This window comes from Cervus elaphus, chromosome 13 (genome assembly GCF_910594005.1).
Source record: "Cervus elaphus chromosome 13, mCerEla1.1, whole genome shotgun sequence".
Classification (NCBI taxonomy): Eukaryota; Metazoa; Chordata; class Mammalia; order Artiodactyla; family Cervidae; genus Cervus; species Cervus elaphus.
The window spans coordinates 47,779,009-47,806,716 of NC_057827.1; the positions used below are offsets into that span (position 1 = coordinate 47,779,009).

Below are 27,708 nucleotides of genomic sequence, written 5' to 3' on the forward strand. Positions count from 1 at the left end.
GCGGGTGATATAGGATGATGATAAGATGGTTGGATGGCATCCCAACTGAATGGACGCTTTACCATATGAACCACCAGGTAAGTATAGATACTAGATGTGTCTTTTTCTGGCCTTTACATACTCTTGTTGCTGTAAACGGCAAACCTTCTTTTGAAACGTTTTAATTCAAACGGGAACCCTTTCCCCACCTACCCAGGTAACACAGAAAGAAAAACTAGAAGAGTTTGAAAAATGATAGGTGCTTGCTAAAAAATGAGAGAACTTAAAATATAACTTAAAATGACAAGTTGTTTCACTAAGACATTACTGCGTCCTAAAATACAGTAACTGAAAAAGAAAAATCCAGCTAACTGCGTAACAACAGCATAACAAAACACAATACGAAAACGAAAACTTATGAAACACAAAACCAATTGACACACCGCATAAGCCAACAATATGATTAGTTGATCTCATCTATCATTGAAAAACCAGTTTATCAGGGGAAAGCGCGAACGCAGTCCCCCACTACCACAAATTATGCAGTCGAGTTTCCCACATTTGGGGAAATCGCAGGGGTCAGCACATCCGGAGTGCAATGGATAAGCCTCGCCCTGGGAAAACCACCTTCGTGATCATGGTATCTCCCCTGCCAGGTAAGTATGAGTTGCCTTCTACCCACCGCCCAGCACCCTCGAGCTCGCCCCACTTTAAACGCACGGTCACTTCCCTCGCACCACCTCCGCACCCTCCGCCCCCGCGCGGCCCTCGGCCCGGCCTCGCCCACCCGGGGAACAACCTCAGGAACCTCCGCGTGGCCACACGCGGGACACCGAGGCCCGGGGGGAGCGGGCCCAGCAGGCTCTGCGCGCCGCTCATCTGCATACGCCACGCCCCCTGCCGGGATGTCCCGGATGTCACGTTCTTCCACGTGGGGGCGCGGGACCTACTAACCCCACCCGAGACTCGCCGGTGGCTCGTGAGGGGAGCGCGAGGGCGAGTGGCGGCCAGTCGGGGGGGACCTGGGAAGACGCGAGCTCGCGGTGCGCCGCAGTTGAGGGGGTGGGTCGGGGCTCGGGTCTGGTCTCACCTTCCTTTCAGCAAAAAATGTCAGCCCATTTTTGCCCTCGCCTGTCTGAACTCATCTTCTAGTCATGGAAAGCTCAGGAAAGACCTATTTGCCGGTTGACGTTAAGCGCTAAAGCCGCCTTAATAGGAAAGCGTGGCTATGTTTATTTACGGTGTCTCTCTAAATAAAAGTGACAAAAGTGCTTCGGATGTGTAGCCTAACCTAGTGATGCTGGAAGTAAACTCGGGATTCTGTGGCAGAGAGAAACCAGGTGAGAGCGAGTGGTCACCTCCACCGCATCAGGCGGGTGTTCCCGGAGCGCGGTGCTCCAGGGCAGGAGCCCTGGGCTTTGGGCCGCGCCCCCGCCTGCTGCCTCAACGCGCAGACCCTGGGCGGCCCCCCAGGTGTCCTTTGGTCCTTTCCGATCTGACTCGGTCAAAGAGAAACACAGAGGACCGCAGAGAACGTGGTGAAAGCAGACTTTATTCATGAGTACTAACAGCAGGGGAAAGAGCTGGCCGAGCTCCATTCCGAAATGGGCGAGGGGGTCGGAGTGTTTTAAAGGGAGGATGAGCAGGAGGCTCAGAAGAGGCAGCAGTGAAAAACCACAGAGTTGGTCAGCAGAGAGGCAGGCCGGCCGAGTTTGTCAGCGGGCAGTTACTGAAGTTAGGATGGGTCTTCGCACAGAAAGTGGGAGACACAGGCCCTATCGTTCTTTCTTACACTCCAAAGGAATGACTCCCAGCCCAAAGAGAGACCCTTTGGGCTGTAAGAGAACCATCTTTACAATTTGCAAACCCTGTTAAAAGATGCTCTAACAAAGGGCAGTTAGGCGACCTTCCTGTCGGTTCAGTGGTTAAGACTCTGAGCTCCCAATACATAGGGGCAGGGGTTACCCTGGCCAGGGAGCTAAAATGCAGCATACAGAAGCCGAAGAAGAAAGGAAAGAAAAACCGGAGATCAGGGGCCTGTGTCGGGTGTTAGATTTTTTGAGACAGGATTATATATATTATATATACTGTAGACTCTAGTCGCATGTTATTACAAAATATTGAGTATAGTCCTGTGTGCTATATACAGTAGGTCCTCTTTGTCTCTTTTATATATAGTAGTGTGGATATGTTAATCTCCAATTCTGTCTTCTCCGCACCTTTCCCCTTTAGTAACCCTAAGTTTGTTTTCTATGTCTGGGATCAGACAGACATTTTAATGGGGGTGGAGGTCAAGCCAGGGACAGGACCTTATGCTGCTGAAAGCCAGGCTTGAGTCTGGCCAAGTCTCTTAGTGCAGGAAATGGTTTGGAGGGGTTGCTACCTGCTGAGAGTTCTGTAGTTCTCAACTTACATGCTCTATTTTGTGATCAAAGAACATAATTCTGCGCATCCCCCTGGGCAAACCCTGGCTCCTGGCCCCTTCTTTTATATCCTGATCTCCTCTTTGACAGTACTGGGCACTTTTCCACTCAACAACTATTTATTGAATACCCCATGCCAGACACTGTTCAGGAATTTGTCAACAAAAAGGCCTCTTGATATTCATATTTTACTTAGAGAAAGGGGTGTGGGGTGGGAGAAAATTGACAAGAGACACAGTAGGTAAATTAACTGGGATGTTAAGAGCTATGAAAAAGGAAAAAAAAAAAAAACAAACAAGGAGGAAAAGAGGATGGGAGTTGCTATAAGGAGGCAGGTTGCTGTGTTGATTTCGGTGGTCAGGGAAGGCTCCCTGGAGAAGGTGACAATGTGAGCAGACTAGAGGGAGGAGGGGACTAATCATGGGGCTGTCTGGGAAGAGCATCCCTACCCAAAGTTCAGCTAGAGCAGCGTCCAGGTGGGACTGTGTCTGGAGAATAGCAAGGCGGTCCTGAGTACAGAACAAAATTTATGAGTGGTACCGAAACTGAGAGAGGTGACTACGTGGGGACAAGAACTGAGGGTCTTGTAGACCTTTGTGAGGATATAAGTCTGAGTGAACCAGAAGTTTCCAGAAGAGAAGCGGCTTCATCTAAACCCTCCACACCCCACCACAACCCATTCCCCACTCCCCTAGAAAAGGAGAGAAAATCACTCTGGCTATAAAGGTGGCAGAGCGAAAGCAGGGAGATCCTGCGGAATGCAGGCAAGATGATGCTGGCTTTGAAGGGTGGCGCAACGTGCCGCACAAAAAATACCATTTTATTCAAAGGAGTATTTTGAACTAACGGCACTTAAAGAGCACTTAAACGGCACTTGAACGCTCTCTTCAAAAGGGCTTCCCACCAGCCCGGACGGTCTCATCTCGGGCGTCCCAGTGTCGTGTTGCGGCATTTCCAGAAAAAGTGAGGTCCCCGGCCGCTTGATGGCGCGCACCCTTCGATAGCTCAGCTGGTAGAGCGGAGGACTGTAGATCCGACACGTGTGGTCATCCTTAGGTCGCTGGTTCGATTCCGGCTCGAAGGAGGTGCTGGTTACTTTTGCTCCCCAGTGAAAGGCACCCCGCCCCCGGCGCCTCTACCCCGCCCGACACCCTGCGGCAGCGCAGCGTCCTTCTTCCACGGCCAGAGGCGGGAAAGCCTTTGGGAGACCCGCACAGCCCCGCGTTGGCCGTGGCCTGGGGACTCCTGCCCGCAGGCCGCACACAAGCCCGCAGCGCGGTGGCTTCCGCCGCGGGCCACGCCCTCTGCACTTTTCTTCGCTTTCCCACTCCCGCCCCGGCCCCACTCCCGCCCAGGCCCTCCAAACAGCTGCTGCGCACCAAAAGCCCTGGAGCGAGGCCGACAAGCACCCAGGCCGTCACAGGGTCAGGGACAGCAGGGCACCCTTCCTGAAACCCCCTCAATGCCGGCTCAGTCCCCGGCTCTGCCCCCCAAGAAAGCTCACAGTCTTCCAGCCTCCCAGCCTGTCTCTCCGTGCCTGTCTTTCATATGGTCTCTGAGGTGCAGACTTGGGGAGACAGGAAACCTTCCCAACCATCTTAATCTATTTGTGGGGCAGAGCTGCCACCCGGAGATCTTCGGAACCACTGCCAATGGAACATTAGTAAATGCGATGGAAAGAGAAGACTTAAAAGCAGTTGCTCATCAGGACTTGCTCTTATTTGCTGTCCTGAGACCACCATGAGAAGAAGACTGACTTATCCTATTGGAGGATGAAATATGGGAGTGATGATGAAATATGTCTGCTGAGGCCCTTAGACCAACCTGCCCCAACTGTCCCATAAGCTGATTGAAGCTGCATAAGTGAGCCTACATCACTGCCACAGAACTGCCCAGCTGAACCCAACTGCAGCTGATAACCCGAAGGATGGTGGGCAAATAACATGGATGCTATTTTTTAAATTAACTAATCACTTTATTGATTTGCCTGAGTCAGGTCTTAGTCACCATTGCCTAGGCTTAGTTTCTCTGCAATTCTTAACCAGGGGACCAGGGAAGTCATCCACATGGTCACTATTTTAAATTGCTAAGTTTTAGGGTAATTTGTTACACAGCAGTAGATGACTGATACACCACCTTAACCAAATAATGAATGTTAGCGCCATCAATAACTGAATAAACTGGCATCACATGCTTCCAATGTGATGCCCATGGGAGGACACTGGATTAACTTGATACGGCTATCATAATAAAGTACTACTATCTGGATGGTTTGAAACAACAGAAATTTATTCTTTCACAGTTATGGAAGTTAGAAGTTCAAAATCAAGGTGTCAGCAGGACCATGCTCCCTCTGAGATTCTGGGTAGAGTCTGTCCTTGCTTCTTCCTAGCTTCTAGTGGTGACAGTCAATCCATGACTTGCATGACAAGTCACTGCAAGACCACCACTACAAGACCACTGCATCTGTCCTTTGTCATTACATGGCATTATCCTCATATTATCTCTGTCCTTATACAGCATTTTCCTCTTATAAGAGAAATATTCTTACTCGATTAGGACCCACTTTACTGACCTTTTACTGAAAGAAAGCTGAGTGCCGAAGAATTGATGCTTTTGAACTGTGGTGTTGGAGAAGGCTCTTGAGAGTCCCTTGGACTGCGATGAGATCAAACTAGTCAATCCTAAAGGAAATCAGTCCTGAATATTCATTGGAAGGACTGATGCTCAAGCTGGAACTCCAATACTTTGGCCACCTGATTCAAAGAACTGTATCATTAGAAAAGACCTTGATGCTGGGCAAGATTGAAGGCAGGAGGAGAAGGGGACGACAGAGGCTGAGATGGTTGGATGGCATCACGGATTCGACGGACATGAGTTTGAGCAGGCTCTGGGAGTTGGTGATGGACAAGGAAGTCTGGCCTGCTGCAGTCCATTGGGTCACAAAGAGTCGGACACAACTGAGTGACTGGACTGACTTACTGACCTTACCTTAACTTGATTATATCTACAAAGATTCTATTTCCAAATAAGATCGTGTTCATAGGCAGGAGGGATTAGGATATCAACATGTGGTGTTGTTTTTTTCCTGGGTGGGGGGGGAGGACACAGACATAATTCAACCTGTAAACGGATACAGTATCATTTATGTTGTCTACCTGTCAAAAAATACATACTTGAATGTAATTATGAGGACATACAGGACAATTTAAAACCCAAAGGATATTCTACACAATAATAACTGGCCTGTAATTTTCAAAAATGCCTGCATAATGAAATAAAAAAGGGCTGAGAGTTATATCAGATTAAAGAAGGTTAAAAAGTCAGGATACATAATGTAACACATGATTCTGAATTTTCCTTTGCTATAAAGGATTACTGGGAGAATTGAGCAAATGAATAATGTCTATAGAATAAATAACGTATTAATGTTAATTTCTTGATTTTTATAATTACACTGGGGTTAGGTAAGAAAATCCTCTATTTTTAGGAAATATACACTAAGAAAGAAAACTTCCGGAGACAACCAATAATCAAAAAGGGTGCTTGGGACTTCCCGGGTGGTCCAGTGGTTAAGACTCTGTACTTCCACTGCAGGGCGCGGGGGGGTTGGGGTGGGGAGCGGGGCGGCCGCGCGATTCCATCCCTGTTGGGGGAATTAGCATTGCCCCCACCAGACATCTCGGCAAAAAAGAAAAAAGGGTGCTATAACACGTGTTCTAGGATCTTTGAGCAGTCAGGGCCTCAGGAAGCCTTCCCTAATCTTAAAATCTCCAGTCATGCCTCTCGCCTCGCTTTGCTACCTAGCCCGGACCACCCAGGAGCGCACAACAGTTCGTTCAGTCGTTTTGCTCATGGTTGGGGAGGAGCCACTTGATTCCGAGAAATAATCTCGGAAGAGGAAAAGACAAATCTGGCGGTTGAAAAGGGCAGCCTAGTCCTTCAAGAGGAAAACGTGATATTTGCGTGCATTTGATTTTCAGGGACCATTCAACACCCCACCCAGCCCATACACATCTACCCCTTGCAGGGACGGGTTTGCCCTGATAGTCTGTTTTTCTTTCGCTGTTGCAAGATTAGAGTACTACATAATCTGAAAGAAAGATCATGGACGAGGATTAAATTTCATGCTAAATTTAAGACGAAACTCTGCTCTTACTATTTAACATCCGATTGACATCCTGTTGCGTGTCAATTTCAGTAAAAAGAAGGTGAAACCAGACCCAAGCCCGGATCCACCCACCCACCCACCCCCTCAACTGCCGGGCGCCGAACGCCGCGAGCTCGTCTTCCCTGGTCCCCTCTGCAGGTCCCGACTTGTCGCCACGCGTCAGGCACCCCCTCCCCCCATCGAAGATATCCGCGCGTCTCGGGTGGGGTCAGTAGGCTCCGCGGTCCCCAAGGTGAAGCAAAGGACGCCGGAGACACCCACGCAGGGGCGTGGCGTATGTAGATGAGCAGGCGCGCAGAGGTTGCTGGTCCCGCTTCAGCTGGGCCTGCGCGTCCTGCGTGTGGCCACGCGGAGGCTCCTGGGGTTGTCTACGGCTGAGCGAGGCCGCGGCGACGGGCGTGCAGAGGCGGAGGGCCCGGAGTGTGCGGAGTCGGCTGAGAAAGTGACCGTGCCTGGAGGATGGAGCGAGCGCGAGAGTGCTGGGCGGTGCGTGGGCGAAAACTCATACTTACCTGGCAGGGGAGATACCATGATCACGAAGGTGGTTTTCCCAGGGCGAGGCTTATCCATTGCACTCTGGGTGTGCTGACCCCTGCGACTTCCCCAAATGTGGGAAGTTCGACTGCATAATTTGGGGTAGTAGGGGGCTGCGTTCGCTCTTTCCCCTGGTAATTGTGAATACAGATAAAAAGGGACTTATTTGGTGTCTGGAGTATGTGTGTTTCAGTGTTTTATACCCAAAGGCATTTGTAGCGGTGCTCTTTTGTGTCATTTAAGTTTTCGTTTTCTGCTATAAACTTGCTTTCCGTTAGTTATCGTTGTTGTCCAGTGCCTCAGTCCTGCTGATTCTTTGCCACCCCATGAACTGCACCATGCCATCTATCGAAGTGTCCTCAAACTCACGTCCATTAAGTCGAAATGATGCCATCCAACCATCTCATCTTCTGTCGCCCCCTTCTCTTGCTCTCAGTCTTTCCCAGCATCAGGGTCTTTCCCAGTGGTAGCCAAAGTATTGGAGCTTCAACTTTAGCATCAGTCTTTCCAATGAACATTCAGGGTTGATTTCCTGCAGGATTGACTGGTTTGATTTCGTTGCTGTCCAAGGGACTCTCAAGAGTTTTCTCCAGCACCATAGTTCCAAAGCATCCATTCTTTGGCTCTCAGCCTTCTTGATGGTCCAATTCTCACATCTGTATGTGACTGGAAAAGCCATAGCTTTCTATATGGACGTTTGTAAGCAAAGTGATGTCTCTGCTTTTTTAATATGCTGTCTAGATTTGTCATAGCTTTTCTTTAAGGAGCAAGCGTCTTTTAACTTCATGACTGCAGTCACCAACCACAGTTTTGGAGTCCGAGAAAATAGTCTGTCACTGTTTTTCTTTTTTCCCCCATCTATTTGCCATGAAGGGATGGGACCAGATGTCATGATCTTTTGTTTTTTGAATATTGAGTTGTTGTTTTTTTTTTAATTTTTTTATTAGTTGGAGGCTAATTACTTCACAACATTTCAGTGGGTTTTGTCATACATTGATATGAATCAGCCATAGATTTACACTTATTCCCCATCCCTGAATATTGAGTTTTAAGCGAGCGTTTTCACTCTCTTCATCAAGAGGCTCTTTAGTTCTTCACTTTCTGCCATATGGGTGGTGTCATCTGCATACCTCAGGTTATTGATATTTCTCCTCCACCTGATAAGCAGTGAAAAATCAATTTCTTGACAGCTTTCCTTTTACACCCCTATGTGCCCACTGGGGAAAAAAAACTCTCATCCATTTGGAGCCTCACTGGCCTCAGGCAGGCTTGACCCACCTTTTTTCTTCAATGATTTCCTCTGTCACCCTCCTTGCTCACCACATAAACTCCTAATCCCTCACACCCTTGGTTCCCACCACAACCAGCAGTGACTCCCCAAGCCACTTCCACAGACCAGGTTGCTCCTCTTCCTCTCGAACCATAAAGCGTCTCCTGAGGGAAGCCATTTTGTCCACTGCTGTCCTGTCTCTGCCACTAGATGTCTTCCTCTGGCACCTTTGCGATGGTAGGTTTTATGAATGCAACAACTCAATCACTAGCAGTGAATCCAGGGTGGGCTATTTTTAAGAGAGACTAGCACTGAGCTATGGAATAAATGTTTCAATTATTCTGGAGGTACAAAGTAAATTTTTTCCACATGACTTCAAAGCAGTAACACACATTCTTTCCCAAGACCCTTGGATAGTAATTAACTCATTTATACATGTATTTATTAAGCACGCCTCACCTCCCCACACTCATAATTGTTGCCTCCAGTTTACCTCCATCCCGTCAAGCATTCTAAAATGTAAACCAAAAGGTCAGGGGATGTACTTTCCACTGTACTCCCTTCCTAGAAAAAGGCTACCTTGGTAGAAACAGATTAGTTGATGGCTGTATAGAAAATTGTGAACTTCCTATTTTTTAGCATTGACACAGCATCTTCACATTTCCAAAGCACTGTACCAACATTTATTAATCCTCACAACACCCCTGTGAGGTAGGTCAGTATATCCTTCATGGTGGAGAAACAGGCAAAGAGGTCAAATGAACCTTGTGGTCTGAGGCCACAAAGGCAGCTGGTGAAGGGACAGCCCCTGAATCCAGAGGCTGGGGCCCTCCACCCCACGTTCACCCAATGGTGGGCATCACAGGGGCATATTCTCACCAGTGAAGGGGACACGGAGGACAAAACACAATCTCTCAGCCAACACAAACATGGACAATTCAAACGCGCTAAGGAACAACAGTAACACAGAGGAACATTGAGCAGCACACCAGTGAGGCCAGAGACAAGCAGCCGAGGAAGTCTGGAACCACAGTAACGAGCCCTGAGACCCAGGCAGGCGGTCTTCAGAATGGTTTGCAAAAACAATTAGGAACACACTGGAGGGGTGACCAACCCAAATGCCTGTGGTTTCTACATGGGAGACAACTTAGAGTGGAAAAATCCAACCACTCAAGCTAATTTTAAACTGGGAATAACATAATGGTCATTCACATTAGAAAGGTCAATAATATTTGTAAAGTAGCTACTGACATTACCTTAACTTTGTACCCTAACTTTTATTCCAAATATTCCAACTTTTCCCCACGGACAAGTGCTATTCCCTATAGCAGGCCTCTTTCTCTCTACATACCGATCTATACTCTGGCATATGTCTCATGGTTAATTGGCTGAGCTAGAGGTGGAATCCTGGGAATCGTAACAGACCAGAGTCTCTGTTCCAGTTTTAGAGACAGCGGTCTCTAACCTGTCTCTGTCCAATTCCATCTTACAAGAAGTGCTCAAAGCACCCAGAGAAGCAGTTCATTCTTCTGTAAAGTGGTGAACTTGGTTCCATATGCCATTTTAAAAGAAATAAAGAAAAGCTAAGACCTGCACTGTAAAAGCATAGTATAGGAGTAGATTATAACTACTCCAAATTTTAGAGTGATACAATGACCACAGAGTTAAAAACTATCACTGTTATCACTGTTTATTTGACAATAGTTGGTTTAGTCTACAAGTTTAAGGCAAACATACTAATGCATTTGCTTTTCTTCAGAAATCATACTTATAAAGAGTACATAAAGCCTGTCCCAAAACTTCTAAGCAACGTTCATTAATTAAAATAAGTCTGATTAAGATGCTTTACCAGGATACAAGAATGAACTATGGTGGTGTATAATGTTTTTTTTTTTTTTTTAACAAAAATTTTAAAAAAAGGTAACGGCAATCCTTATCTTCGTTTAAACCATGTATTTTGGAAAGGGTTAAACTTCAGAAATTATTTAAAGGTAAATAAGATTGGCAGCCAAAAGGAATACTATTCATAAAATAAACACAGTTATAGAGGCTACTTAAAAAAGACAGAACTCTGGACTTCTGAAGAGGAGGAGGGCGTGATGATGGGAAACTGTCCAAGGCGCAGGTGCCACCACGCAGCCCGCAGACCCGTGGGTGGCACTGATCCATTATTTTTCAGAAAAAGGGAGAGGAGATGCACTCTGTCAGCTGTTTCTTTCATTTCCAGTGAGCAGTAAATGCCTAACATCATTAAGAAAAAATAAAATCTGAAGGAAGGCAGCCCTTTTTAACTGGAAGGCAAGAGTGTGGCTTATGTGTCTCCATTGAGCACTGCCAGGCAGTTCTGCAGCAACTGTAGATTACCCTGAAAAGGAAGGGAACAGAAACAGTGAGGTTCAAATAGTGTGAAAGTGTCTTACTGAAAACACATGGCATTAGAAATCACATTAAGATACCAGAATTGTGAGAGCAATCATTATGTAGAAATAAAGGTTTAAAGACATAAAATTATAGAATCTGTTCCATGCACAATAATATTTTCCACATACTAGATGCTTCAGTAAGTTTCTATCTAAACCAATATTAATATTTGGCATGCTCTAGTGAGGGTTATAAAATATGCCCTTTGTATACAGATTAAACTACTGAGCATGTTCTGATTGTAAGGCAGGTTCTTATTCTTTAGCTATTAAAATATGTTAGCTTAGACTTATAGCAGTTTTATAAAAATAGTAAGATCACACAGAAGTATTCTACAAAAGTCTTACCTAAATGCCCATTTATAAAACATGTGAACTGGCATCCAAATTTAGGAACATACAAAAGTAAATTTAAGTATATTTATGTTACAGTAATATATTAACAGGAGTGAAGGAAATCTCCTTAGAAAGTCAACTAAAATGTATAAAGATGGAATTACAAAATGACCATTTGGCAGTCATCACAAATTAACTGACTCAGGCAAAAAACATGAATGGATCCTATTATGAGACTTAAAATGCCAATACTGTAGCAATTAGCTATGTACAGCTGCATAATTAAAATTTCTGTTAATTAAAATTAAATAAAGCCTCAGTCCCTCAGGGGCATTATCCACATTTCAAGTGGTCAACAGCCACACGTGACTGACGCCAACCACACCGGGCAGTGCCAAAGAGAGTACTTCCACCTCGGCATGACGTTCTGCTGGCCGGTGCTGGCTGAGTGCCGGGGTATTTAACAGTCTCAAGTACCTCCCCACAGAATACCTCTTAATTCTAAAGTATAAAACAGCAACTCAGCCACTGTGAAGCCTGCCGACATCACTTTAAGCAAATGATCAATGTTGTACATTGCCAATAAGGCAGCTAAACAACAGCATGTATCTCCTCACGTGCGAGGCAATGAGACCATCTGAACATTACTCCTGTGTGGGACACCTTCCCAGAGTGCAGAACACAAACCCAGGCATCAGACACACCCGAACTGAGGGACATTCTAAGGGGCCTGTATCCAACACTACGAAGCACAAAGTCAGCAACTTCTCCAGACACCAGAAGTCTAAGACGACAGGTGCACTGAATACACACAATCTCTTCAGTCTCCTTTTGCCATTAAGGACATTATTGCCACAACTAGGGAAATGTGAATACAGGTCTCTGGGTTAGATAACAGAATTATGTCGATACTAATTTCCTCACCTTTATAACTATTTTAAGAAAATTACTTGGGTTTAGGAAATTCACAATGAAATGTGTAAAAGGAAGAAGCACAGTATCTGCAACTTATTCATATGGTTTAAGACAAAAATAAGTGTGTACAGGGGTGTGTGTGTGTAAAGAGAAACAGGGAAGAAGAGGGAGAAAAGGACAAAATCGATGTGATAACATGCACATTTGGGGAGTCTGGGTGAAGAGTATTCAGGAATTCTTTGTACTTTCCTTGCAACATTTCTGAAAGTCTAAAATTAAGTGAAAATAAACAATTTTAGATGTTTAAGTAACTGTCAATTTTTGGCCAGTATAACAACAGAACTGTGACAAATGATTCTAAGCCTGCCTATTGTTATGAAATTACCTTTTTACAGCTGCATCCCTCAACGGGAACCACTAAGTCACAAGATGTATGTGCTGCAGGCTGGCACCTGCCGAAATGCCCCACAAAGGGGCACCTTTCTCTGCACCTACAATAGGCTATGTGGGGACTCATGTCACACCCTCACAGATGGCTCATCATTTTCTTTTGTTACTGCCCCTATCACACATTTTTTATTTCCTTAATAAAGAATCTGAGTCTATTTTCAAGGACACAAAAGTGACCTAACTATCGACTTTTCTGTTATAACTAGACTTCAATTATGTGGTAAAGTCATATATGTCAGTTATAATAAAATCCAAAGTAGTTTCAAACATCTTGCTGTAAATTTAACCATTATCTACTCTTTCTGGAATGGTTTACTTGGATTCTGGGACCAAAATGAGATTTTGTTCAGACTTACAAAATCAGTAAGAAATCTGAGACAACAGAGTTCTCCCAGCTCAGCACTCCTGACGCTGGGGCTGTGTGATCCCCTCCTGTGGGGGCTCTCTGGGGCATCGGAGGATGTTGAGTAGCAACCTTGGCCTCTGGCCTCTACATAACCTACCCATCCCGATTGGTGACAACCAGAAATGTCTTCAGAAATTATTAAATGTCTTCTGGGAGGCAAAATCACCACTAGTTCAGAACAACTGGACTAGAACAGCTGTGAGAAACTGGCACCCAAAGAACACACCTCAGAAAGGATTTGAAAAAGTACAAAATCTGGAAACCAGAGGCTAACACCAATCTATAGCATGGGTCAGCAAACTTTTTTTGTGAAGTGCTAAACAGTAAACATTTTAAACTTTCAGAGACAATTTGATCTGTTTCAACTACTCAACGTTGCTGCAGTAGTTTGAAAGCAATCCTAGACAAAGCGTAAGTGAATAAGCTTGGCTGTGTTTCAATAAAACTTTATAGGTTAAATTTGAGTTTCATGTAATTATCATGTCAAGAAATATTATTCTTTTGATCTTTTTATAATCATTTAAAAACATGAATGTTATTTCTGACTCACAGGCTGTACAAAAACAGGTTATAGTTTGTCAACTCATCCTTAATCTATAACAAAATCCGTGATAGTTTATAACCTCCATTAAAAAGAACATAAACAGTGAACATCAGAAAACCAAAACAGGCTCAATCCTAATGTCCTTCACAGATAAAATGGAGAAATAATGGTGGACAATAGTATAAGTGAATTCATAACTATTCAAATAAATATAACCAAATAAATATTAATTAATAAGTTAATTTCAATTAGTATAGAAAGAACAGAAGGGAACTAAAAGTTTTTTGGTGCCACTTACTTTTATAAATTAGATTAACAAACACTGATTCATTTAATCCTGATCAACCTTTTAAATCAAAACTTAGATGAAGACATAAAAAGGAAGTTCATGCAAATTGCAAATATCAAACAACTGACAGGAAAAACTAGTGTAATAGCCAAATACTACATGATCAAAGCCAAGTTTCCAAAAGATATCAATGAGGTGGGCTACGATTAGCAAGCTAAAATTTAACAGACACACATGTGGCCTACAATTACATTTTTAAAATAAATGCTCAATAAATGAAAAAGTTCTAGAGATCCAGTGTACAACAACGTGAATATACTTAACACTACTCAAACTTTACATTTAAAAATGGTTAATTTTATGTTATTTATCACAAAAATATGAATTTGAGAGTAACATATACACACTTTTTTTTTTTGAAAGTTGCTCAGAAAAAAAAAAGTTGCTCAGTTGTGTCCAACTCTTTGCGACCCCATGGACTGGTCCATGGAATTCTCCAGGCCAGAATACTGGAGTGGGTAGCCTTTCCCTTTTCTAGGGGATCTTCCCAATCCAGGGATCAAACCCAAATCTCTCCCATTGCAGGCGGATTCTTTACAAGCTGAGCCACAAGGGAACATATACACGCTACTATATATAAAATAAACAACAAGGACCTACTGTATAGCACAGGGAACTATACTCAATATTCTGTAATAACCTATAATGGCAAAGAATCTGAAAAAGAATATATACATATATGTATATAACTGAATCACTTTTCTGTACACCTGATCTCAACATAACATTCTAAATCAACTATATACTTCAATTAAAAAAACGTGCTGCAACAAGAAATGTGTACAATAATCATTTCACACACGCAAAAGTGTTCCCATTTTCGGGTATAGTATTTTAAATAAGCAATGACAGTAGGGTAAAGAAAATTTATTTTTTTAACTAGTCAAAAAATGATACTGTTTCTCCATATTATGTACTAGAGTCTTGCAGAGCTGACCATTAGAGACACTGCAGATACTATTCTTGCTGAAATTAGATAAATCTTTAAAATCCCTCTCAAGTCTAAGATTTCCTATTTTTAAAATTAGTATAAAGTATCAGAACAGACTCATTTCTAAATTTTAAGTCACTTAAATTGTTAAATCTTTAGTATGACACTACCTTTGCATGCTTCAGTTCTAACTCTGCCAGTTCCACTAAATTTTTTCTGAACGCAGCAACTCTTCTTGTCTTAAAATCTATAAGTTCTGTGAATAAAACAAATTAGGATTAACTACTTGTATAACAGTGTAAAACATACCTGATGATTAAAGGTTAATATAAGAGTACCTTGTTTTGCAGATTCAGATATTTTTTCAAATTTCTGACAACATAACTGTTGGGATGTTTCAGCCTGCAGAACATCTTTATTTTTCGCTCTTGCTTTATCCAGTGCTTTATTGGCATTTTCATAATCCACTAATGACCTAGATCTTCGATAGAGGAGATCCTATAAAACAGAATGCTTCATGATAACATATGCTGCTGTGTCTAGTAGCTGCTGCCAACCTCCCTCGCCCACCCCAACAACCATCATCGGAGCTAACACTTACACCCTGAATGCCACAGGTCAGTTACTCTTCTAAGTTTTTTTGGTAACAGCTTTACTGAGGTATAACTCATATCACCATATAATTCACCCATTTAAAGAGCACAATTCAACGGTTAGTATGCACACGGAGTTGTGTACCCATCACTACACTCAATTTTAGAACATCTGTCACCCGAAAATAAATCTCACATCCATTGGCAGTCACTCTCCATTTCCTCCCACAGCCCCCACCCCCAGTCGTGGACAACTATTCATCTGCTGTCTCTACAGATTTGCCTATTTTGGACATTTCATTAAAAAAGGAATCCTGGGCTTCCCTGGTGGCTCACGGGTAAAAAATGTGCCTGCCAATGTAAGAGATACGGTTTCCCTCCCTGATCGGGGAAGATCCCACATGTCGTAAGACAACCAACCCCATGTGCCACAACTACTGAGTGTGTGCCCTCGAGCCCGGGAGCCACCACTCCTGAAGCACGTCCGCTGGAGAGCCCGTGCTCTGCAAAGGAGAAACCACCACAAGGAGAAGTCCGTGCACCCCAAGGAGAGAGGAGCCCCAACTCGCCACAACTAGGGAACAGCCCAAGACCCAGCACAGCCAAATAAACAGATTTCTTAAAGGAATCACTTCATACGTGGCCTTCTGTGCCTGGCTTTTATTCATTTTTTTCCTTCTTTGGCTGCTTGCCTTGTGGGATCTTAGCTTTCTGACCAGGGACTGAACCTGGGCCCTCAGCAGTGAAAGAGCAGAGCCCTAACCACTGGACTGTCAGGGAACTCCCGTCTGGCTTTTTCACTTAGCATAAAGTTTCAAGTTCATCTATTTGTAGCATGAATCAGTATTTTCATACCTTTTACTGCTAAATATTTCACTGTATGAATACACCACATTGATTTATCCATTCATCAGTCAAAAGATTCAGTTTGTTTCAACTTTTTGGCTATTTCATAAAAATGCTGTTACGAACTTGTGTGTTGAAGCTTTTCTGTGGATGTGTTTTCATGTTTCACTTCTCTTTCACAGCTCATTATTTAGAAGTAGAATTGCAGGGTCACCTCGTAACTCTATGTTGAACCTCTTGAGAAAATGCCAGACTACTTTCAAAGTGACTGCACCATTTACATTTTTCCACCAAAACTATATGAGGGGTCTCATATCTCCACATTCCTGTCAACACTGTCGTCTTTTTGACTAGAGCTACCTAGTGGGTGTGAAGTGGTAGAACACCATGGTTTGGATGTGTACTTGGTGGCTCAAATGATAAAGAATCTGCCTGGCATGCAGGCAACGCGGGTTCAATTCCTGGATTGGGAAGATCCCCTGAAGAAGGGAATGGCTACTCCCTCCAGTATTCTTGCCTGGAGAATCTCCATGGACAGAGGAGCCTGACAGGCTACAGTCCATGAGGTCACAAAAAGTCAGACACGACTGAGAGACTAACACTTTTCTTTCCCTGACAGTTCAAAATACACAAATAACTCTTTTTTTTAAACAGGTAGCGCATCAAAGACACAGAGATGGCAAATAAGCTTGTGAAAAGATGCTTCACATCCATCAAATGTTATCTGGGAAATGCAGATTAGAACAAGGTTATCACTACATGCCTTGTTAGAATGGCCAAAATCTACAATACTGATAATACTAATTGCTGGTGAGGATGTTAAGCAACAGGAATTCTCATTCATTCTGGTGGGAATGCAATGATATAGCCACTTTGGAAGACAGTTTGACAGAGCAAACTCTTTTATCATATGGTCTAGCAATTACCCTCCTTGCTGTTTATTACTTGAAGGAGTTGAAAACTTATGTTCACACAAAAACCTGCACATGGGTGTTTACAGCAGCTGTGCTCATAACTGCCAAAACTCAGAAGCAACCGTTCAGTTAAGGGTACTGGATAAACAAACTTGATGGACAGAGGCTATTAACTGCTAAAGAGATAAGAGCCATCAAGTCCTGAAAAGCAGAGAGGAAACTTAAACGCACGTTACCAAGTGAAGAAACCAATATGAAAAGACCCAACAATATGTTATTTTGGAAAACGGAAAAACTACGGAGGCAATTAAAGTATCAAAAAGTGTTAGGACGAAGGCGAATGAACAGATGGAACACAGGATTTTTGGGTAGGAAAACTATTCTGTATACTTATGGCACTACACACTTGTCCAAATCCACGGAATGTACAACACCAAGAGTGAACACTAATGTAAACTGCAGTCTTTACTGTTGGGCTTCTTTCACTCAGCAAATTATTTTGAGAGTGACCTATCTTGTTGTATATATGCATAGCTTATTCCTTTTTATTGGTTGAGCAGCCTTCCCTTTTATGAATATATTACAAACAATTACATATTATAATAATAAGTCTTCAAAAGTGAACAATTTATTTTAACCCTGCCCAACCAATGTTAAGTAGTTCATAATACACAATCTGACTGATTTAAAACAAATTCGATATGGACAGTATATCTCTAAGTACTTAAGTCCTCAAAGTTAAAAGGGTTATTTATAATTTGATGAGAAATAAAAGAAGGGTATTCAAAGCACCAGTGACCAGATGGGAATTTTCTGTACATCTCAATTCATAAATTAACACTGAATTGGAGTATCTGAGTCACTAAGATTTCAGTGCTTTAGAAGTTTTTGTTAAACATTTTCTTGATTAGTAAGAGTTTTAGTTTTACACATGGACAGATTTCCAAAAGGAAATTTGAGATGCCTTAAAATAAAACATATCCTTGTTTTATGACTCTCACCCTCAACAGAGGGCTTCCCTGGTGGTTCAGTGGTAAAGAATCTGCCCGCGATGCAGGAAATACAGGAGACGTGGGTTCGATCCCTGGGTCGGGAAGGTCCCCTGGAGGAGGACATGGCAACCCACTCCACTGTTCTTGTTGGGAAAATCCCAAGGACAGAGGAGCCTGGCGGGCTACAGTCCATGCAGTCATGAAGAGTTGGACACATTGAGCAGACACCCGCAACAGAGGACTTAGACAGGCCAAACTAGGAATTCTCTAGCTGTACAACTGTTATTTGGGCGTTTTCATTTTGTCTTTGCAGGTATTGCACCTGGCTAAATATACCAAATTCAAAGAAAAGTTCCAGACAAACTGTATCAGAAATTAATAGAGGAGACTTTAATGTGGGGTTCTGTAACCTACAAGCTATAAAAGGAGGGAAAAAAAAAATCACACTTGAAAATATAATTTAAAATCAAGAGATTAAGTCATCTTAAACCATCTTAAGTCAAACAACTTCTAAGGAGATGATGGGTTTCTGTAAAGCAGTCCATTTTAAAAAACAATGAATAAAATTACCTTAGCAGCTTGGGATTCTCTTAAGTAATATTTTAAAAGGTCAGAAAGCTTGAGGTCCTCATCAGCTGACACTCGTGCTTCTATTTTCTAAAATAGGAAAAAAAAAATTAAGTATTTGATCAGTTCTTACATTCTACACTCAGTACTTTCTTTCTTAATTATTATAAAAAAATTAAAGATATACCATACACAAAAATAAACTCAAAATGGATTAACAATCTAAATATAAGACCAGAAACTATAAAACTCTTAGAGGAAAATATAGGCAGAACACTCTCTGACATAAATCACAGCAAGATCCTCTATGACCCACCTCCCAGAGTAATGGAAATAAAAACAAAAATAAACAAATGGGGCCTAACTAAATTTAAAAGCTTTTGCACAACAAAGAGAACTATAAGCAAGGTGAAAAGGCAGCCTTCAGAATGGGAGGAAATAATAGCAAACGAAACAACTGACAAAGAATTAATCTCCAAAATATACAAGCAGCTCATGTAGCTCAATATCAGAAAAATAAATGACCCAATCAAAAAGTGGGCCAATAGACCTAAACAGACATTTCTTCAAAGAAGACATAGAGATGGTTAACAAACATGTGAAAAGATGCTCAACATCACTCATTATCAGAGAAATGCAAGTCAAAACCACAATGAGGTACCATTTCATGCCGGTCAGAAAGGCTGCCATCAGTCTAGGAAAATAAACGCTGGAGAGGGTGTGGAGAAAGGGAAACCCCTCTTACAGTGTTGGTGGGAATGAAAACTATAGTATAGTCACAATGGAGAACAGTGTGGAGATTCCTTAAAAAACTGTAAATGTAACTGCTATTCGACCCAGCAATCCTACTGCTGGGCATACACATCGAGAAAGCCAGAACTGAAAGAGACATGTGAACTCCAACGTTCATCGCAGCACTGTTTACAATAGCCAGGACATGGAAGCAACCTAGATGTCCGTCGGCAGACAAATGGGTAAGGAAGTAGTGGCACATATACACAATGGATTACTCAGCTATAAAAAAGATTGCATTTGAGTCAGTTCTAATGAGGTAGAGGAAACTGGAGCCTATTATACAGAGTGAAGTAGAAACACCAATACAGTATATTAACACATATATATGGATTTAGAAAGACGGTTGACGATGACCCTATATGCAAGACAGCAAAAGAGACAGATGTAAAGAACAGACTTTTGGACTCTGCGGGAGAAGATGAGGGTGGGCTGACTTGAGCTATTAGCACTGAAACATATATATTACCATATGTAAAACAGATGACCAGTGCGAGTTCAAAGCAAGAAGCACGGCACCCAAAGCTGGTGTTCTGGGACAACCGAGGGATGGGGTGGGAAGGGAGGTGGGAGGGGGTTCAGGACGGGGGGACACGTGGACACCCATGGCTGATTCATGTCCATGTATGGCAAAAACCACAATATTGTAAAGTAATTAGCCTCCAATTAAAAAAAATAAATAAATTTTAAAAAAGAAAAACAAATGAATTAAAAAATTAAAGTTATAAGTAACTACAGTATCAATTCCTATTTAAGCTAAGTTTCCTTTCATTCTATCTATGAGCCTGTTAGTTGTCTTTGTATGTAACTGACAAAAAAAAAAAATTAACAGAAAAATGATGAGATCAAATGAGATTAGTGAATTTATGGAAGGACTCTATATTTGACTCAAGTTCTTGGCTGCTAACTAGTTTCAATATCATCTTTTAGGTTCACCTGTACTTTTCTATTCATTTTAATAGCAACTGATATATACACATGACTATAAAGTAATAAGAGGCTGGCAGTAGTAATGGACTAGGTAATTCAAACCAATCCCCCTGCTGCAGACAGCCACAAAACAACATTAAAACATTAACAAAATGTGCCTGAAGATGCCAAAGAGTAAAAGTAAAAAAAAAAAAAAACTAAAGCAGTGTGGTTAGTCTGAGGTGAGGTAAAGTGGGAAGCAGCCATGTCAGACTAAAAAGATGAGAACTCTTCGTTCACTCTCAAGAGACAGAGGATAAAGAATGTATTATGTCAACCAAATCTAATATGGGAACCTCATTTGGATCCTGACTCAAAGCAAGTCCACTGCAAAAAGCCACTTATAAGATAACTGGGAACATTTGTAAAACAGATATTGATGACACTAAGGAGAATCACTGATAATCATCCTGCTACATTAAAATTGATTCTTAGGTGCTCGCTTCGGCAGCACATACACTAAAATTGGAATAATACAGAGATTAGCATGGCCCCTGCGCAAGGATGACACACAAATTTGTAAAGCGTTCCATATTTTTAATGGAATATCACTCAGCCATTAAAAAGAATACATTTGAATCAGTTCTAATGAGATGGATGAAACTGGAGCCCATTATACAGAGTGAAGTAAGCCAGAAAGATAAACACCAATACAGTATACTAACACATATATATGGAATTTAGAAAGATGGTAACGATAACCCTATATGCAAGACAGAAAAAGAGACACAGATGTATAGAACAGACTTTTGGACTCTATGGGAGAAGGCGAGGGTGGGATGATCTGAGAGAACAGCATCAAAACATGTATACTATCAAGGGTGAAAGAGATCACCATCCCAGGTTGGATGCATGAGACAAGTGCTCAGGGCTGGTGCACTGGGATGACCCAGAGGGATGGGATGGGGAGGGAGGTGGGAGGGGGGCTCAGGATGGGGAACACATGTAAACCCATGGCCGATTCATGTCAATGTATGGCAAAAACCACTACAATACTGTAAAGTAATTAGCCTCCAACTAATAAAAATAAATGGAAAAAAAAATTGATTCTTAGGAAACAACAAGTTCTGTAAAGCAATCATCCTTAAATTTAAAAATACATTTTAAAAACTGATTCTTATCTTTAAAAGAGACAGAAATGTACACAAAGGGCAAAAAACAATAAATATGGACTTTTTGGAATAAAATAACTTTAATGCAGAAAATGTTAACATTAAGAAAATCTGTATGCAGGACAAGCAGCAACAATCAGAACTGGACAGGGAACAGTGGACAAGTTCAAACTGGAAAAGGAGCACGTCAAGGCTGGATACTGTCACCTGCTTATTTAACTTCCATGCACAGTACATCATGCAAAATGCTGGGCTGGATGAGTCACAAGCTGGAATCAAGACTGCTGGGAGAAAGAGCAACCACCTCAGATATGCAGATGATATCACTTTAATGGCAGAAAGTGAAGAGGAACTAAAGAGCCTCTTGATGAGGGTGAAAGAGGAGCATGAAAAAGCTGGCTTAAAACTCAACATTCAAAAAACAAAGATCATGGCATCTGGCCCCATCACTTCATGGCAAATAGATGGAGAAAAAGTGGAAACAGTGTCAGATTTAGTTTTCTTGGGCTCCAAAATCACCACAGACAGTGAATGCAGCCACAAAATTAAAAGACGCTTGCTCCTTAGAAGAATAGCTATGACAAACCGAGACAGTGTATTAAAAAGCAGACATCGCTTTGCCAACAAAGGTCCGTTTAGTCAAAGCTATGATTATTCCAGTAGTCATGTATGGATGCGAGAGTTGGACTATAAAGAAGGCTGAGCGCTAAAGAATTGATGCTTTGGAACTATGGTGCTGGAAAAGACTCTTGAGAGTCCCTTGAAGTGCAAGATCAAACCAGTTAATCCTAAAGAAATCAACCCAGAATATTTATTGGAAGGACTGGTGCTGCAGCTAAAGCTCCAATACTTTGGCCACCTGATTCGAAGAGCTGACTCACTGGAAAAGACCCTGATGCTGGGAAAGACTGATGGCAAGAGAAGGGGGCGACAGAGGATGAGACGGTTGGATGGCATCACCAACTCAATGGACAGGAGTTTGAGCAAACTCCAGGAGATGGTGATGGATAGGGAAGCCTGGCTTGCTGCAGGTTCATGGGGTCGCAGAGTTGGACAAGACTTAGCGACTGAACAATAACAAAAGGAAAGGAAATCTGGGTGACACATGTACAGGAATTCTTTGTACTATTCTTGCAATGTAAGTCAGGAATTGTTGTTTAAAAAAAAAAAAAGTTCTATACACCCACCAGAACAGCTAAAGTAAAAAAAGATACCAAATTTTTCTTTTTTTTTTTTAAAAGATACCAAATATTACAACCCTGTGCAGCAGCCCAGTGCTCACATTCATTCTGGTGGGAATGTAAGCTGGCACAATCACTTTGGGAAACAGTTCACCTACAAAAGTTTTTCACATGGGTATCCTATGAACCATCACTTCTCCAAGTTACATACATTCAACAGAAATGTATACTTATGTTCAGCTGAAGATAAATAAAAAATGGTCTTAACAGTACTCTGTGTAAAGTACCTCAAACTGGCAACTATCCAAATGCCCACCAGTAAAACAAATAATAAGGTGAGGTGTATTCTTGCAGTGGAAAACAATACAGCAATAAGAATGCAGGAACTATACCTACATGCAACACCAATGAATCTCATGTATATAACAATAATTAAAAGAAACCAGACAAAGAAGAATATATATTGCATATGTATTTATATAAGATATGAAAATAAAACTAATTTTTGCTGTTAGAAGCTAGGACAGTGGTTAGTCTTGCAGGAGGTGGTGACTCAGAAGGCAGGTGAAGGGGGACTCGGGCACCTGAATTGCTGTAATGCTCCATTTCTTGATCTGGGTATTCATTACATGGGTGTGTGAAATAATAACCTTTCACTGAGCTGTACGTTTCTGTTATGTGTTTTTTTCTACATGTATAGTATACTTTAATAAAAAGTTAGAAAAAACTTTCTGGAGAAACAAACAACTTCCTGATATGTTAGTTAATATTGGGTGCTTTTAAATGGGGCTCCTCTCCTGCCATTAAGAAGTAGGGTGTGTGTCCTCTTTCTTTGAATCTGGGTTCTAAGACTGCTTGGCCAATACAGGAATGATGCCACCCCAGTTTCCAGGCCCCAGCTTCCTCTTCCCATCATTTGGGATGCTCACTTTTGGAACCTCTTTACCATGCTGTGAAGAAGCCTGAGCAGCTCCATGGAAAAGCCACATGTAGGTGTTATAGCCAACAGCCCTAGCAGAAGTTCCAGCTGCTAGCCAGTATCAACCCTCGGACACAGGAATGATAGAGCCTTCAGATGATTCCAGGCCCTGGCCTTCATAACCTTCCTGTGGAGGTACATCATGGAGCAGAGGCAACCATCTCTGCTGCACCCTTTCTGATTTCCTGAACCAGAGTTCACTGGCTTAACCAAATGGTTGCTGTTTAAAGCTATTGATTTTAGGATGATGTGTAACACAGCCATAGTAACCAGAACACCATGCACATGCTAACGGAAATAAGAATTTGGGGGTTATCAAAATGTGCCACCGGGACCTCGGTCAAGAGAAATGCTTGCTGCAAGGAGCATAGCTGGCTGGCTAATAGCCCCAACTGCAGTATCTCTGGATCTGGAATCATGTTCATACCAAAGTTATGTTCGACCCTTCCCACTCAGCCCATTTTTGCCTGACACAGAACTCCTCTAACGGGCAGCTCTGGCTTAGGGACTCACCTGTGACCTGGATGAAGCTTTCTTAGAACTATGCTGAAGTCTGAAACCCTGCCTAGACAGTCCTCTCTCCTCTCCCTCTCCTTTCACGGTGCAGACCGGCACTGTCATCTGAAGGCTCCTCCTGTCTACTCCTGCTCCTTCCTTTTTGCTTTTCACAATAAATCTCTTGTGCATCTAATCCCATCTTCACATCTGCTTTTGAAAGAACTGGCACATAAGGCTATTTTGTGATAGATCCCTATTCTTTTGATGTAAATGCATAGATTCAAGAAAACTACTATATCTTCCCAGAAAATGCTCACTGGTACAAATATCAAAGGCAGAATAATGGGCTATATGGACCCCAGTATAACATTTATGTATTTAAGAACTTGTTCCTTTGGCAGAGAATATTATTTCTTTCTACTTGTCTTCACTACACATAGCTCAATTGACAAGATCATGATGAAAGCAGACTTCTACAATGGACTAGCCACCACCAATCTTAATTAGCTGCTGCTGCTGCTGCTAAGTCAAGTCAGTTGTGTCTGACTCTGTGCGACCCCATAGACGGCAGCCCACCAGGCTCCTCTGTCCCTCGGATTCTCTGGGCAAGAATACTGGAGTGGGCTGCCATTTCTTTCTCCAAAGCATGAAAGTGAAAAGTGAAAGTAAAGTCGCTCAGTCGTGTCCGACTCTTCACAACCCCGTGGACTGTAGCCTACCAGGCTCCTCTGTCCATGGGATTTCTCAGGTAAGAGTATTGGAGTGGGGTGCCATTGCCTTCTCTGCTTAATTAGCTAAGTACCATCAAACATTTAGTAAACATTTTCACTATTCTATCAATTTATAAAACGTTAAATGTTATTTAATGATCATAATGATTATAAATAAACACAACCCCTGAAAACCAAGACTGTATCAGTATTAAATTATTATTACAATGAATGAAAACTTCATGTAGTTATATATTTGCTTTATACTGATACAACTCACTTTTAACTCAGTATGTCATGGGGGATCAAAAACAATAATCTTGGTAAAGTTATAGTGAACCCAAGGTTTTCTTCTAGCTTACAAAACCCCCAAGAAAAAATGATTTTTTCATAAAAATAAACCCAGTTTCCTACTGAACACATTTTCTGATCAAGAATTTGAACTTTTACACCACAACAAAAAATGAATTTCCTGAAAACCTCATTATTTTCAAATCTGAATCTGCCTCTTCATTCTTCTAAAGTATAATTCATTTTCCTCAATAAAGCTAAAAACAGTCCAACAAGTTAAACACTATTGTAGACATTTAAACTCCCAAAGGTTAATTAATAGTACTTACTCTTGTCTTATCAAACAGTTCTGAAACTTTAAGAAAAAACCTGAAAGGGAAAAATATTTCATCATAAGCTATCTTTGAAATAATTTTCTATTGCAAATGTTCAAAGAACATACCCCAAACCATATTAATAATGAACATTCTTACCTCATTACAATAATATTTAATGATTTTTTTCACTGCAGACTTCATCTAGTTCAACAAAAATCTTTCTTTGTACAAGCACCCATATAACAATTCCCCTTGATGTACTGTTATAGAAAATCCTCCCATTTCAAGGTAACAGTCTAAGCCATACATTAAAAACTTTGTCTCGGGAATTCCCTGGTGGTCCAGTGGTTAAGACTTCATGCTTCCAATGCAAGGGCCTAGGTTCAATCCCTGATCAGGGAACTAGATCCCACATGACACAACTAAGACCCAGTGCAGCCAAATAAATATATTAAATAAATGTTTAAAAAAAGAAAACCTTTGTCTTAATATCCTTTAGTAATATGCCGCATAATATTAAATAAGGTATATACCTTTAAATTACTACAGAAGTACAGAACAATCACATCCAAAGAACTACATTTTAAATATTTTCAAATAGAGCGGCTTTGTTTTGGAAAACAACAGAATAGCCAATTTCTATTTCAGAACTCACTTTCACTTTTTTGGGGGGTGGGTAGGGGGGCTACACTTGCAGCTTGCAGGATGTTCCTGACCAAGGACTGAACCGGGGCCACCTCAGTGAAAGCCCGGACCCTAACTGCCAGGTCACCAAGAAGTCCCCACTGTTGCTTTTAACTAGAAAGTCCATCTTTCAAATGCTGATGCCAACTAAAAAAATATCCCAATGCCAAACTATTAAAGGGCATTCTGTAAAATATGACAGACAATGTTATATTTGGATTAGGGCATATACTATTGAGAGCTGAATTTTATGAACTTCACTTTACTAAAAAGAACTTGCTTTGACAGATTTATGTAAGATAACATATGGTAAGGTGCCTTTTTTTCCTTATCAAAGACTTAAGAACTAACTCTTTGGGAAGGTAGCATGTTAATTAGTTAATTAGTAGGCTATGGTATCCTGCTTTGCTGAAAAATTTGATCTGACATGTCTACTGAGACAGGATATACAAGAGAAAAGTTCAAGAACGTGGTTTAGAGAAGGGCACGGATTATGAACACAGTTTTTCCTCTTATAATTTTAAAAGTATGTCTGAGCTATTTTCAATGGAGAGTTAAGTTTAAACAACATTACACCAGCAACTAAGATTTATGGCTAGATTAAAACTTCAGTTCAGTTCAGTTGCTTAGTCGTGTCTGACTCTTTGTGACCTCATGGACCGCAGCACACCAGGCTTCCCTGTTCACAACCAACTCCTGGAGCTTGCTCAAACTCATGTCCAGTGAGTTGATGACGCCATCCAACCATCTCATCCTCTGTCGTCTCCTTCTCTTCCTGCCTTCAATCCTTCCCAGTATCAGGGTCTTTTCCAGTGAGTCAGTTCTTTGCATCAGGTAGCCAAAGATTAAAACTTGGCCTCCAACACAATATATGTTAATATATATATTCTAATTCTAAAATAGCATTTCTTATTTAAAATAAACTTTATCAAAATCTAAGTACATTTTAATATAAATTCTGTTTCTCTCTCACACACACAAATTGGCAAATTTTCATCAACTAAAACATTGTAAATGTTAAAAATTATATATACTAACGTTGATTTTTATTTCTTGGATTTAAAAAAGTAAGAGAGAAAAGGAAGAGAAAAATAACACCAACCTAAGTTTATAAAGAAGCTCTATACCATCAATGTGTTTTGACAAAAATATTCCAAAATGCCTGCTGGGTCAGCAGAAGTGTGTGTGCCTGAGCTGCCAACAAAAATTTTGTTTTATTTAATGTTTTAAATCAGAATCCTTACTTGCATATATCTGTAGAATCCTGAGTTCCTAAAGCATATAATGAAGAACCAATTCTATTGTAATCATCTGCAGCACCTATGGAAAAAGTTTTAAGGATTTAATATATTTATTCATGGATTAAAAAATAGTTACTGAATACATACCTGCCAAAAAACGTGTATGTAATATGAGATACCGAAGTCTAGAGAAAGAAACGACACAAACTATAATACATTATGATGAATATGGAACGGGAAGTAGCCATAAACTACTTAAGGAGCAGGGGAAACACATATTCCACCTGAGGACGT

General features: G+C 41.6%; 1 protein-coding gene and 5 non-coding genes across 6 annotated transcripts in view; 4 read left to right on the forward strand and 2 right to left on the reverse strand.

Annotated features, from left to right (window-relative positions):
* Positions 1-479: 479 nt before the first annotated feature.
* LOC122707179 lies at positions 480-643 on the reverse strand. Its single transcript, XR_006344701.1, has one exon. It is a non-coding gene; the product is annotated as a U1 spliceosomal RNA (small nuclear RNA).
* Positions 644-3,396: 2,753 nt separating this feature from the next.
* On the forward strand, positions 3,397-3,486 carry TRNAY-GUA. The gene is given in 2 exon segments: positions 3,397-3,433; positions 3,451-3,486. It is a non-coding gene; the product is annotated as a tRNA-Tyr (tRNA).
* Positions 3,487-7,077: 3,591 nt separating this feature from the next.
* On the forward strand, positions 7,078-7,241 carry LOC122707202. Its single transcript, XR_006344723.1, has one exon. It is a non-coding gene; the product is annotated as a U1 spliceosomal RNA (small nuclear RNA).
* Positions 7,242-9,037: 1,796 nt separating this feature from the next.
* The window catches only part of SNX6 (sorting nexin 6), a 48,128-nt gene continuing 29,457 nt past the window's right edge, over positions 9,038-27,708 (reverse strand). Inside the window, exons 9-14 of the mRNA XM_043921763.1 lie at positions 27,418-27,493; positions 25,502-25,541; positions 18,644-18,730; positions 15,067-15,226; positions 14,899-14,984; positions 9,038-10,742 (exon numbers count right to left, since the gene is read on the reverse strand). Coding sequence (XP_043777698.1) covers positions 10,689-10,742; positions 14,899-14,984; positions 15,067-15,226; positions 18,644-18,730; positions 25,502-25,541; positions 27,418-27,493 — 503 coding nt within the window. The 3' untranslated portion in view covers positions 9,038-10,688. The remainder of the gene's footprint in view (positions 10,743-14,898; positions 14,985-15,066; positions 15,227-18,643; positions 18,731-25,501; positions 25,542-27,417; positions 27,494-27,708) is intronic.
* LOC122707069 lies at positions 20,837-20,940 on the forward strand. The gene has a single exon (XR_006344600.1). It is a non-coding gene; the product is annotated as a U6 spliceosomal RNA (small nuclear RNA).
* TRNAW-CCA lies at positions 25,820-25,891 on the forward strand. The gene has a single exon. It is a non-coding gene; the product is annotated as a tRNA-Trp (tRNA).